This window comes from Brassica rapa, chromosome A08 (genome assembly GCF_000309985.2).
Source record: "Brassica rapa cultivar Chiifu-401-42 chromosome A08, CAAS_Brap_v3.01, whole genome shotgun sequence".
Lineage (NCBI taxonomy): Eukaryota > Viridiplantae > Streptophyta > Magnoliopsida > Brassicales > Brassicaceae > Brassica > Brassica rapa.
Genome location: NC_024802.2, coordinates 11,796,272 through 11,808,922, shown reverse-complemented (window position 1 = coordinate 11,808,922; position 12,651 = coordinate 11,796,272). Strand labels below are relative to the sequence as shown.

Below are 12,651 nucleotides of genomic sequence, written 5' to 3'. Positions count from 1 at the left end.
GGTATAATTTGTCCAAAAAAAAAAGATTTTAGAAGGTATAAAGATTTATTCATAAATTTTAAAAAGCCAACGTATAGAAGAAATTTGTGGTTTGAAAAAAGATTTGGGTGTAGGAAGACTCTAAACCACTTCTAAACCATTTCCCAACCAATATATACCTTTTACAGCCCAGTCTAATATATAGGCCCATTGTTTAATATAAGCCCATAAATAAGTAAATAGTGTACCCTTATAAAACCATAGAAACTTCTTACTTTCCGATTCCCACGGCCAAACCAAAACCCCCAAATACTGGCTTCTCGATCTACTTCTGAAACCCTAATCTCGTTCTCTTCGTCTCGCCCGGCACACACTCGATTCGCCGGCCGCGCGTATTACTACTGAATCGACGACGATGTCGATGTCGAAGAGCTCCAAGATGCTCCAGTTCATAAACTACAGGATGCGAGTCACCATCCAAGACGGACGGCAGCTCGTCGGGAAATTCATGGCCTTCGACCGCCACATGAACCTCGTCCTCGGCGACTGCGAGGAGTTCCGCAAGCTTCCGCCAGGCAAAGGCAAGAAGATCAACGAAGAGAGAGAAGAGCGCCGCACGCTCGGCTTGGTCTTGCTCAGAGGCGAAGAAGTCATCTCCATGACGGTAGAAGGACCGCCTCCTCCCGAAGAGTCTCGCGCTAAGGCCGGATCAGCAGCGGCTCTTGCTGGGCCTGGATTGGGCCGTGCTGCTGGACGTGGAGTGCCTACAGGGCCGCTTGTCCAAGCTCAGCCTGGGCTTTCTGGGCCTGTTCGTGGAGTTGGTGGGCCTTCGCCGGGGATGATGCAGCCTCAGATCTCTAGGCCTCCGGTTATGAGACCTCCTGGGCAGATGCTTCCGCCGCCTCCTGCTTTTGGTGGTCAAGGTCCGCCGATGGGGAGAGGTCCTCCTCCTCCGGCTTATGGTGGTATGAGGCCGCAGTTTGGTGGACCGCCGCCTCCGTACGGGCAGAGGCCTATGGGTCCTCCTCCTGGTGGGATGATGATGAGAGGTCCTCCTCCACCTCCTCATGGGATGCAAGGTCCGCCTCCGCCTAGGCCTCCTCCTGGTGGTTTTGCTCCGCGTCCCGGCATGCAAGGGCCTCCGCCTCCTCAGCATAATCAGCAGCAGTGAGTAGGTTAGTAATGAGCTTTCTTTGCTTTGTATTGAGTTGCTTTATCTTCTTGTGTGTTTACTTAGGAACGATTCTATTAAACAACCTTGTTATAATCACAATTCTTATCTGCGCCTGGACAATTCTTTTCAATGTGAACATCTTTACTCTAGGGTTGTTACACATTGCTAAACCCTATCAAGTCTAAGCAGAAATTTGATCCCTTTTTAGAAACTACTCAGACGAAATTTCCAGTGACTTTGATTGCTATCCGTGATCACATCCGAGTTTTCTTGGGTTCTGACTACTAATCACCTCTTTGGTACTTGTTTGTGGATTTTTTAGGTAAAAGTTAAAACCTTGTTTAGAGAGCTGTGGATGTTGGGGGCAAACGCATTCAGCTTTTTGTGGATGAAGAAGAAACTTGTGGACGCATCAAGTGTGGACTACTCGGATTATCTTTTATGTCAGGCTTAAAGAGGACTGATCAAGTTTATTAGTAGCTGATAAATCGAATTCTTCAACTTTTATCCTCCCTAGATTTTGCGTTTACTTTTTGGTTCAGTGTTGTTTGTTTGGTCTGCATCTTAAACCCGACAAGTGGTTCCAAAGTAATGAGTCTAATGACACTCGGTTTGCCATCTATAACTGTCTCGTGGCTCAATAACATGCGACTATATCCAGACATTGATGGATATCTCAGTGCAAAGAAAAATAGCTCTATAGCCAGTTTTGGGACAATAACAGAGGACAGACACATTGTTCATATTACTGTCTGTCATAGTTAAAATTGTCTCAAAATGATGAAGAACCTGAGAAACCGGTATTACAGAGCTTGGTAGATAATATAAGCAGTATTCATTTCATTATCCATGTTAAATGTCATATAGCATTTATAGTACATGGTACATTAACATTCGATACAATATGTCATTAAACACAATATATAAGTTTGCAGCAGAGCATTTCTTGTCTTCATTTATCTTTATGCATTGCCTCCATCTCTATTTCCTTCGCTTGGTGAAGAAGGCACCTTCTCAGATTCCTCTTCCCCAGCTCCGGTCACCGGTGTTGCAGGAACAGAAGGATTTGCAGGCTTAACCATTGGGAAAGGCCAGCCGTAGAATGGGAATCTATACCTGAAGAAACCGGATATGGCAGAGTTTCTTGCAGACTCATCATCAATCTTGGCCATGGAGGATGATGAATCAACCTCGGTGGATTCAGAAACAAGCATTGCCGGAGGATCAATATGTCTTTTTGGAGTTTCTTGTGTTGAGGCTGATGCTGCTACAGCCACCACTTTGGGGCTAGAAGAGCATAGCACAAGTGGGGAAGTGAGGAAGGTGAGAAAACCTAGGCAGAGGAAGACTCTTGCGATTGACATTGTCGCTGACTTGTTTGATTTGTGATTATGTATGTTTGGTGATGATGGTTTTGGAGTCAATGGTGTTGTAATATATAGAGTGGGGATTGTAGAGGTAGGGATGAGTTAGGAGATTAATGGCGGATTTCTACTTGTTACCTAAATCTCAAGTTTCAAATGTCATGCTTATTCTCACGAGCTTGCTTGTTGATAGATATAAGTTGATTTTTATCATAAAGTTTATATTTTTCTTGGCAAAGTTGTTACCTTTCATCTAAATTATGAGAATTGTGAGAATTTCAAATACGTATAATATAACATTGATTTTTTAAAGGTTTTTTTTTGTTCTAAATTAGATGATGTTTTCAAAATCACTTGCTCATGTACGGATATTAATATTTACAAAGTAATTAAATCATAGTAATTGATTTATGTCATATTTCAATTTAAAATTATTTTGCAGTTTATATATATGATTATTTAAATAATATCATCTTATTATTTTATTTTTTTATCAACTGATTATTTTAGTTAGATATGTGATTTTTTTGTACTGAATATTTGGTTGGTTTAGTTATCATTTTATTATATATTAATTTATATTAGGTTATATATAATTTTCCAAATAAAGAAATATTTTATTGTTCAAAATAGATTAGAGATTTGATTAATTTTGTTAGTTAAATTTATTTTGGTTTATTAACTTATATTTTTAAATTATTTTAGTGAAATTAGCATTATTTTATATATGTTGTTTTTAGAAATAAATAAAGTTAATAAATATATAAAGTGAGGTCTAGTTACATAAAAATACAAGCATAATAATAATCGGTTGATAACTCACTGGCATTATATAAAATCTACAAAATATATCGATTAAATAATTTTTTGATAATTTAATATTATTACTTTTACGTTTCAAGTCATTTCAGAATTTTATGTATAAAATAATAAAATACTAATATACATAATAATATGTTGATATATTAGTTAGACGACTACCACCATAAAAAGGTCATGGAGTATTGAACTTTTATTTTTTAAAACTTTATACCAATCTGAGTGCTGAAAAATAAATTTAATCTTACAAATTTAAATACAAAATATTACATTTTATTTTTTAAAATGTATTTATATATGTGAAGAATATATTAAATTTGTGAATTTTATCAGAGGTATAACAGATATTATACCATTTTGACCAAACCATCTCCATTCGGATGGTTCAATTTGGTTATGCTTGATTTAAAAATTTAAAACAAATTTATAAAACTCATCCTATGAACTATTCAGATGACTTATAATTTAAAATCTAAATGATCAATAATCTCATTTCCATCCAGATAAGCCAATAAATAGCCTCAAAGACGAAAACGATAAGAAGTGATTCGAACCAAAAAACAAGAAAGAAAGAGCAAAAAAACATAAGCAGAGAGAAAAGATCGACGCCGACGAGTAACAGCTCCAGACGTCGAGCTGAAGCTCCACCATTGGTTTTATCGATAATCATGTTTAAGAGCTTTATGAACTTCTTTTCTTTGTAAAGTCTGGTTAGATAGGATGTTCTCAACCAGACTCTTCTACTTTTTGTTTGTTTTTATTTGTTTATTCTGAAATACTTAAAGTATTTGAGATGCTATTTTTTAGTTAAAATTTCATATATTTAAACCAAGTTTTAATCAGTAAAAATATTATTTTATCAAACAACGTCTCTATTTGATCGTTTTCTATCTTATTAAAACAGAAACTTTGTGTTGGACCTAATTTTTATTTTGTTAGTTACATCTTTCTATTTATAGTTAAACCTACATGAAATCACAATTATTCATGTTCTTATATTACTATCTATGTTTTGAACAATATACAAATTTCTTTATACTACTATCCATGTTTTAAAACAATACTACAATTAATTTTGTATCCAAATAATATAAATATTAGATCTCATTTTTTAAATAATTTTTACAATTTTCTTTCAAATTATTTAGATAAATTAAATAATTCAAAAATTTATAAATCAACAAAAATAAATAGAAATTATTATTACATGTTTAAATGCTACAAAAAACATTTTAATCAATAATAAATCAATTCAATTAACGGATTATTTTATTTATATTTCCTAAATAATGGTTGCATCATTTATTTAAGTAACATAATAAGTAAATAATAGCCATTACATAAAAAATTACATATATAAACATTATACATTGTACAATAAATATAATAACAAAAAATTATGAAAAAAATTTCAATATATATATTATCTAAAGAAAAATTGTTAACACTAATTGTCAACAACACATTTAAACCGATTATATTATAAACCAAATTATTAACAGGATAAATTGCACAAAAAAATTATACTAAACTTAATTAAGCTATATAAAAAGGAGTAATATGATCAAGACATATTTATAGCTCATAATTATTTTAAATCTATCATTTTCTTTATCAAAATTTGTAGAAACGTCATAATTTAATAAAATTGCAAAACACTGAACTATAAAATTTGGATTAAAAGGTGACAAATTATGAAACTATAACAATTTAAATTAAATTGGCCTACATATCGGTCATTCATCGCGTCAATCGGCTAGTCTCGGGTTTTAGTGATTTTTTAATAAGGATATTTTTAAAAACTTAAATTAAATTATCAGATCACCGGATCAACCGGTTTGGCCGCGGATTCGAGTCGAATTTAAAATCATTGATTTAAATGTAAAAATATATAAATACACAAAATTATTACAAATCAACAAATTATTTGTTAAGTTATTAGTGAAATTTTCATCATAAATTATTCTACTCTTGCAAAGCGTGGATCAAAATCTAGTTTGCTTGAGATAATACTATGCTTCTAGAATGAAGATGCTCTAAATGCTCTTAGATTTTGTTTACTTTATAAGAGAACTAGGTGATAATACACGTCCTACGTGGAGTGAAAGTCAAAATTTATACAATTATAATAGTTACTCTTTTTAAATGAAGCACGAATATTGCTTGTGTAAATCTTTATATTGCTTAAAGCACGTATAAATCTTGAATGGCAAATTATGTATATTATGTTTTTCATTTTGTTGTTTGTTTTTTTTGAATTACATACTCAGACTAATAATAATACGATATTTTTTAATGTGATAGAGAAGGGGAATGTGTGTTCACTGATCTTTCCAAAAAATTTTATTTACCATTTATCTGTTCAAAATCGTTTTGGTTTATCTTATTTAAATCACCTATATCTTAATATGTACGATCTATTAAAACAGAATCACAAAGGTGGATCCAACTTGATTCTAGGTAGAGTATCTTTTAAAAAACTATACTACATGTTTTCCTTAACCAATACTATTACTAGCTACTCACATTTAAACATATTCCTAACTATAGCTACAAAAATTTGCATTTTCTTCTGAAAAAATACGAACTTGCATATTTTACTAACTAAAGATTCTCAAATAACCAATTAGATTTACTTAATCTCTAATATTATTTTTCCTAAATCCTTTTAAAATATTTCTCAAAATCCGGTCAAAAATATTTACCACCAAATATTTAGTATATTTTAATATGAATATTTAATTGAAGTTTTCTAGTTTCTACTCATATGATTCTATTAACATTTGTACATTTTCAGTAAAAAAAAATTAAACCATTAATCAAAAAATTTCACGTAAAATTTTTAATATTTTTAGTAATTTATAATCGTTTTTAAAAATTCAATGCAATTTCAAGATTAAAATATTCAGGTCTCAAAACTTTTTCAATGCAAATTTTGAAATTAACGTATTTATTTATTTTATATGGTATATAATTTAATTTAAATAATTTTTAAAAATATATCAATATATACATATATATATATATATATATATATTTAATATGAATATCTATAAAATGATACTTCATATTCATGTTATTTTATTATCATTTGTATTTTTTTATAACAAAAAAGTACACAAATGTTTCATTGTAAGACTTTTAAAAATTTTAGTAATTTATAGCCGTTTTGTAAAATTCAAAATACAAAATATAAGAAAATAATATATAGTAAACAAAAATGATGGAGGATACAAAAACTATTATCAAATATTTATTATTCAAAATCATTAATTATGTAGCTTTTATTTAAGGAAAGAATGGAAAATGTTTTTTATGCACTTCTAATCAATTTGATATGACATGGTATCCAGCCAATCGTTTCATGAAACAAAATCTGAGAGTAGTTAGAGCATCTTCAATTCTAGAAGCATAGCATCACTTATATATTAATTAGGAAACATTACAACCGTTGAGATATTTCATGGAAAAATCATATATATACGAAATGCTTTTTGTCTTCAATTTTGAAAGGACAGCTATACCATGGATATATATAACTGAGATATGCACATATTTAAGTTTAAAGTACCTTTATACAGCATGTGACCCAAAAGCTACTTACCAAAAAAAAGAAGACCCAAAAGCTACTCAACATAACACTTACTTCAGTTATTTATATAGACTCGCAAACATTATGACAACATACATAAACAGTGTGGTTTCGAATTTAAAAGACATCATATTTAATTCAGTAGAAAACAAGAACATGACGTTGTACAAGAACAAATGCCAGACTTGTTAATCAAAGACGCAACAATACTTGTCAACGATTTCAAAGACGGATCTGATCGAGGAACAAAGAAGTCATATAGTCCTTGATTTTTCCTTCGGGATGGGTAAACCCTTCATCTACATTATAGGTGACGGTGATCATGCGTGCAAAATCAATGGCTACCTTAAGAACAAAACGTTCCACGTCAACTGTCGTCAAGAGCTCCTCATTTATTGTCTTATCGGCATCTGCAACAATTTTGTTAAGCTCCCTAATAGCTTCCTCTACGGGAACTCCATATTGCTTCATATAACAGGTGACCGCATTTGTGACATTTCCTCTACTCATGTCATCCTAATCAATACGCGTGTTAGTTGGATAGATATATAGAACAAAGGAAGAAGACATACAAGAGATGTGAATAAATTATTTACGCATTTGTACCTCATAACCGGTTATATCATTCCTAAGACGGCCTTTGATAGATAAACATTGAAAGAGCTTCGGTCTGACCTTTAGCCACTCGTAAGCTTCCTTAGCTATCTTTCCCTTAGTCATAAAAATACCCGCCAAAAGCGCATATGCTGTGAACTCTACCTCACCAACCTCCATGTACTCCTCAAAGCTAGGTACGTGAGCCACAAGTGCCCATTTTGCGAGATCAAAGTTGGCTTTCACAAGTTTGTCGACCTGTGCATGCACAAAATTGTAAACATGTCAATTTCAAAATGATTTGAAATACCCACTACCTTTTCTTTTTTTTTTTGGATCAGAAAATACCCACAACCTTTTTTCCTTATAATCCTGCGAGTTTAATAAATAACAAAATCCAAAGCTATGGTATAATATATTATGTATATACATATTTGTGCCCACTGCCCACCACTTAAATCATACTCAAAAATAAAATTTTTGATTGGTTACGACAAGAAATTATGTGTCTCCAACACAAACATCTTTATATTAGTGATGAATTATCTCCACTTTCAATATATTTTATTATATTATAACACGTCTAGTTGAGGTGAATGATTTAGGTGTTCACTGTGGCTCTGATATTACTGAAATAATAGGTATCTAACTAAGAGAAAAACAATTAACACTAATTAGTGAGGAATCCACGCTATTATGGGTTTCTAACATCTCCATTTTGGATGTGAGATATGCTAAAAGTTACCTCATCTTTAGTGGCATCGAAGCTGTATGAGCTTCCTTCTGTCTTACGTACTTCTCTTTCCAACTCTTCAAGAATGTTCAATGTAGAGTCCAACACGAATTTCAAGTAATCAGGTTGTTTATCCATGTCATGATCAGGAGCCCACCTATAAATCATCATCATCACCACTACTAGCACCATCATAATAATTATTATCTAAGAATTTGATACCTTTTCAAGCTGTTGGCGAGGATTTCAGCCTCAGGAAGGAATGCATATCTGTCGAATGTGTCATCTAGAATCTGTAAAGCGGTGAAGAACTGAGTCAACATCATCCTGGCACGTGAGAGTTGTGGCTCAATAAACACCGATAGCACAAAGAAATAATTTTCGACAATTCTGTCTCTGTAGTACGGTGGGAGGTTAGATGCATGCCCTAGCTCATTGTACCATCTTGCAGCCACATATATACATGTGTAGTTAGGATAACATATTCAGAAGAATCTTAAGTAAAGCCATATGTAGAAGTGCTAGTAGATGAGTAGATTACATACTTTGTAACGATTTTGAGTTCTTGAAGGTATTGGAGCTGTAGAAACTTCAAACTGATCTTAGCAAACTTGAGCACCATCTCATCATGGTCCTTTTCTTGTTCATAGAATGGGATAAATTCCAGTGGAACTAAAATCTCCATGTTCCAATGCTGAGATAGAATGAGAGCACTTTGTATACGCATTGACAGATGAGGCGGACACGTCCCACATGCAGCTATTGACTTCAAATGGCTCGATGTAAACATCAACGCCTCGTCCAGTATATTATCTTTCCTCGTCCTCAAATGCGCAGCTTCATACAAGCTCAACATACCCTTTAAGATTTCTAAACATCTTGAATAATAAATGAGATTAGAAAGAGATTTGAGAGGATTATTAAAGAGATTAGAGATTAGAGATTAATGAGATTTGGAAATGAGATTAAAGGCTAGAGAGAGAATTCAAAGATGACCAGAGACTTTTTATTATCTTGCTTAAATCTTAATGAAGAGATTATAAAGTTTATATAGAGAGGATACAAGGGTTTTAAGAGCTTGAGAAAGGCTGTCATGGGCTTCTTCCTTTCTGGGCCGAGTACTGTAGCAACAGTCTCAAGTCTAGTGCCTAACTTCTCAAGTCTGGTGCCTTAGCAACAGTCTCAAGTCTGGTGCCTAACTTCTCAAGTCTGGTGCCTTTGATATCCTTCTTTCATATAGCTTGATCTCTTCATCTCAACACTCCCCCTCAAGCTTGACCATGTGGAACAAGTCAAGCTTGGAAGCCATGAGATCTCCCTCATTAAAAACCTCACCAAAGAAAAACCCATTGGGACAAAACTTTGATGAGGGAAAAAGAGTAAAGACCTCATGGTAAGGGGTACTATTTCTCTTGCCAAGATCTATGAGTCCCAACCTGATATGGATGGACTCCATAGTCTTTTGCCGCGCAGCCTTAGTGAACACATCAGCCAACTGATCTTCACTCTTGGTGTAGCAAGGTAGAATCACTCCAAGACCAATCATTTGCCTCACCTTGTGGCAATCTACTTCAATGTGCTTGGTTCTCTCATGGAAGACTGAGTTGGAGGCTATGTGGATTGCTGCTTGGTTGTCACAATGCATGGTCATTGGTGTAGCTTGATCAATCTCCAAGTGCTTCAGGATCCCTTTGATCCACACCAACTCGTTGGTAAGCTTCAGCATGGCTCTATACTCAGCTTCTGCACTAGAACATGAAACCACCTTCTGCTTCTTACTCTTCCAAGTAACCAAGTTACCACCAATGAATGTGCAGTAGCCAGTAGTTGATCTCCTATCAGTCCTATCTCCTGCCCAATCTGCATCACAGTAGCCCACCACTTCAGTGCTTCTGTTGCAGCCCATCCACACTCCAAGATCTTGTGTTCCATTCAGGTACAAGAGCACTCTCTCCACCATGTGCCAGTGATGCTCCCTTGGAGCTTGCATATGCTGGCTCACCTGATTCACAGCAAAGCAAATATCAGGTCTAGTGATGGTCAAGTAGATGAGCTTACCCACTAGCTTTCTATAAAGCTTTGGATCATGAAAAGGCTTGCTATCTTCAAGCTCCCCCTCACGTGGCGCCTTGTACCCATCTTCCATGGGCATCTTGGCTGTCTTTCCTCCATAAGCACCTGCATCTTTCAAGAGATCAAGTGTATACTTCCTTTGAGAGATGAACAAACCTTCCTTGGCTCTACACAACTCAATGCCAAGAAAGTATTTCATCTCTCCCAAGTCTTTAATCTCAAAAACAGATTTGAGAAACTCCTTGGTAGCCTTGATACCATCATTATCACTACCAGTGATGATGATATCATCAACATACACAAGGAGAACAACAATACCCAAGGGAGAAGTGAGAGTGAAGAGAGTATGATCAAGCTCACTTTTGCGGAATCCTTTTCCATTCAAAGTAGTGCTCAGCTTGTGGTACCAAGCTCTAGGAGATTGCTTGAGACCATAGATAGCTTTCTTTAGTCTCAATACATTCCCTTTCTTCACCAGATGCTCAAGACCAGGTGGTGGATGCATGTAAACCTCATCTTCTAGCTCTCCTTGAAGAAAGGCATTCTTCACATCCATTTGCCAAAGATCCCACTCGAGATTCACAGCCAAAGAGAGCACAATCCTGATAGTATGGAGCTTAGCAACTGGAGCAAATGTATCAATGTAGTCCTCTCCATATGTTTGAGTGAAACCTCTTGCAACAAGCCTTGTCTTGCGCCTATCTATCTCTCCATTTGGAAGATACTTGATGGTGAAGATCCATCTACTAGAAACAGCTCTCTTCCCTTTTGGCAATGCACTCTCATACCATGTCTCATTCTTGATCATAGCATCACTTTCAGCCTTAACTGAATCTCTCCACTCTTGTATCAGCATTGCCTCTTCATAGCTTCTTGGAACATGACTCTGATCCAAGCTCACTTGAAATGCACAATGCTCTTCTGGATATTGAGCAAAAGAACACACAGCTTGAGAAGAATGTTCCACAGCCTGGGCATTGTAGTACACTCTCGTGTTTACCCATTTGGAAGGCTTCCTATTCCGTGTGCTCCTCCTCAACATGGGACCTTGTACAGGTTCTGGCTCTTCCACATTGTCCTCTTCTTGCGCATCATCTCCACTAGCCTCAGCTCCTCCTTGATGATTCACAGGCTCCACACCTTGATCACCACTAGCCTCAGCTTCTCCTTGATGATTCATAGGCTCCACACCTTGATCACCACTCTGATCATGAGAACTAGAACTCTCTTGACCACTTGAACTACTCTCTCCCATCCCTTGGTTAAGAGTCTCTGATTCATTCCCCCCCTCATGATCAAGAGTAGGAACATGAACTCCATCAGTAACTGGTGCACTCACTGGTGCACTTTCGTGACCTCCATTTGTTGTTGTAGTAGGCGCATCCCTTGGTGCACTACCACCTCCTTGGTTCACATTGATACCAAGATTCTCCAGTATAGTTCTCAAGACTGTTGCTCTATCTGAAGCCAAATCTTTCAGATCTTCTTGGTTCTTCTCTTCAAAATACCCTCTTTCCTCCACAAACTTCACTTCTCTAGAGATCATCACTCTCCTAGTGTCTTCATCATAGCACTTGTACCCTTTCTGGCTGGTAGAGTATCCAATAAACATAGCCTTGGAGCTCCTTGCTTCTAGCTTATTTCTCAACTCACCAGGAACCATTACATAGCATAAGCACCCAAAGACCTTGAGATGTGAGAGAACTGGCTTGTACTTGTTGAGCACCTCAAATGGCGACTTCCCTTGTAGCACAAGAGTAGGTGTCCTGTTGATCAAGTAGCAAGCAGTAACGACAGCATCACTCCAGAATCTCTTTGGGACATTGGCTTGAAACATCAAGGACCTAGCGACCTCCATCAAATGTCTGTTCTTCCTCTCAGCCACACCGTTTTGTTGAGGAGTGTATGGACAGCTAGTTTGGTGAAGAATCCCACTGCCAGATAGGTGTTGCTTGAATGCATTGCTTATGTACTCTCCTCCATTATCAGACCTGAAAACTTTAATCTTGGCATGATATTGGTTAATCACATAAGTTTGAAAGTTTCTAAATGCATCAAGCACCCTATCTTTGGTTGGAATTAAAGTTAACCAGGTGTATTTGGATTTTTCATCAATGAAAGTGACATAATACTTCTGATTTTCCCTAGATAAGCAGGGAGCTGTCCAAACATCCGAGTGAACAAGATCAAAGCAATTTTCATAAATAGTAGAAGAGTTTGGAAAAACAGTTTTACAATGCTTGCCTAAAATACAAGCTTCACAATCATTATTCTCAAAAGAAACACCTGGCAACATCAGTTTTAAAGCTTTATTATGAGGGTG

General features: G+C 35.5%; 3 protein-coding genes across 4 annotated transcripts; 1 reads left to right on the top strand and 2 right to left on the bottom strand.

The window, feature by feature from the left end:
* The first annotated feature begins 250 nt into the window (after positions 1-250).
* On the top strand, positions 251-1,775 carry LOC103834168 (small nuclear ribonucleoprotein-associated protein B'). Of its 2 annotated transcripts, none has more exons than XM_033276573.1 (2): positions 251-1,150; positions 1,476-1,775. In XM_033276573.1, exon 1 carries the CDS (start codon positions 395-397, stop codon positions 1,148-1,150), a length of 756 nt encoding a protein of 251 aa, XP_033132464.1. In that variant the 5' UTR covers positions 251-394; the 3' UTR covers positions 1,476-1,775. The 2 variants fall into 2 exon arrangements, with proteins under 2 accessions (XP_033132464.1, XP_033132463.1); XM_033276572.1 differs by having other exon boundaries at positions 251-1,154.
* Positions 1,776-1,920: 145 nt separating this feature from the next.
* LOC103834167 lies at positions 1,921-2,944 on the bottom strand. The gene has a single exon (XM_009110227.3). The coding sequence runs from the start codon at positions 2,515-2,517 to the stop codon at positions 2,116-2,118; it is 402 nt and encodes a 133-aa protein (XP_009108475.1). The 5' UTR covers positions 2,518-2,944; the 3' UTR covers positions 1,921-2,115.
* A 4,006-nt stretch (positions 2,945-6,950) lies between these two features.
* LOC103834166 (putative terpenoid synthase 7) lies at positions 6,951-9,152 on the bottom strand. Its single transcript, XM_009110226.3, has 5 exons — positions 8,801-9,152; positions 8,478-8,699; positions 8,268-8,412; positions 7,535-7,780; positions 6,951-7,444 (listed from the first exon to the last, which is right to left on the bottom strand). The coding sequence occupies exons 1-5, from the start codon at positions 9,109-9,111 to the stop codon at positions 7,151-7,153; spliced, it is 1,218 nt and encodes a 405-aa protein (XP_009108474.1). The 5' UTR covers positions 9,112-9,152; the 3' UTR covers positions 6,951-7,150.
* Between the last annotated feature and the right edge of the window lie 3,499 nt (positions 9,153-12,651).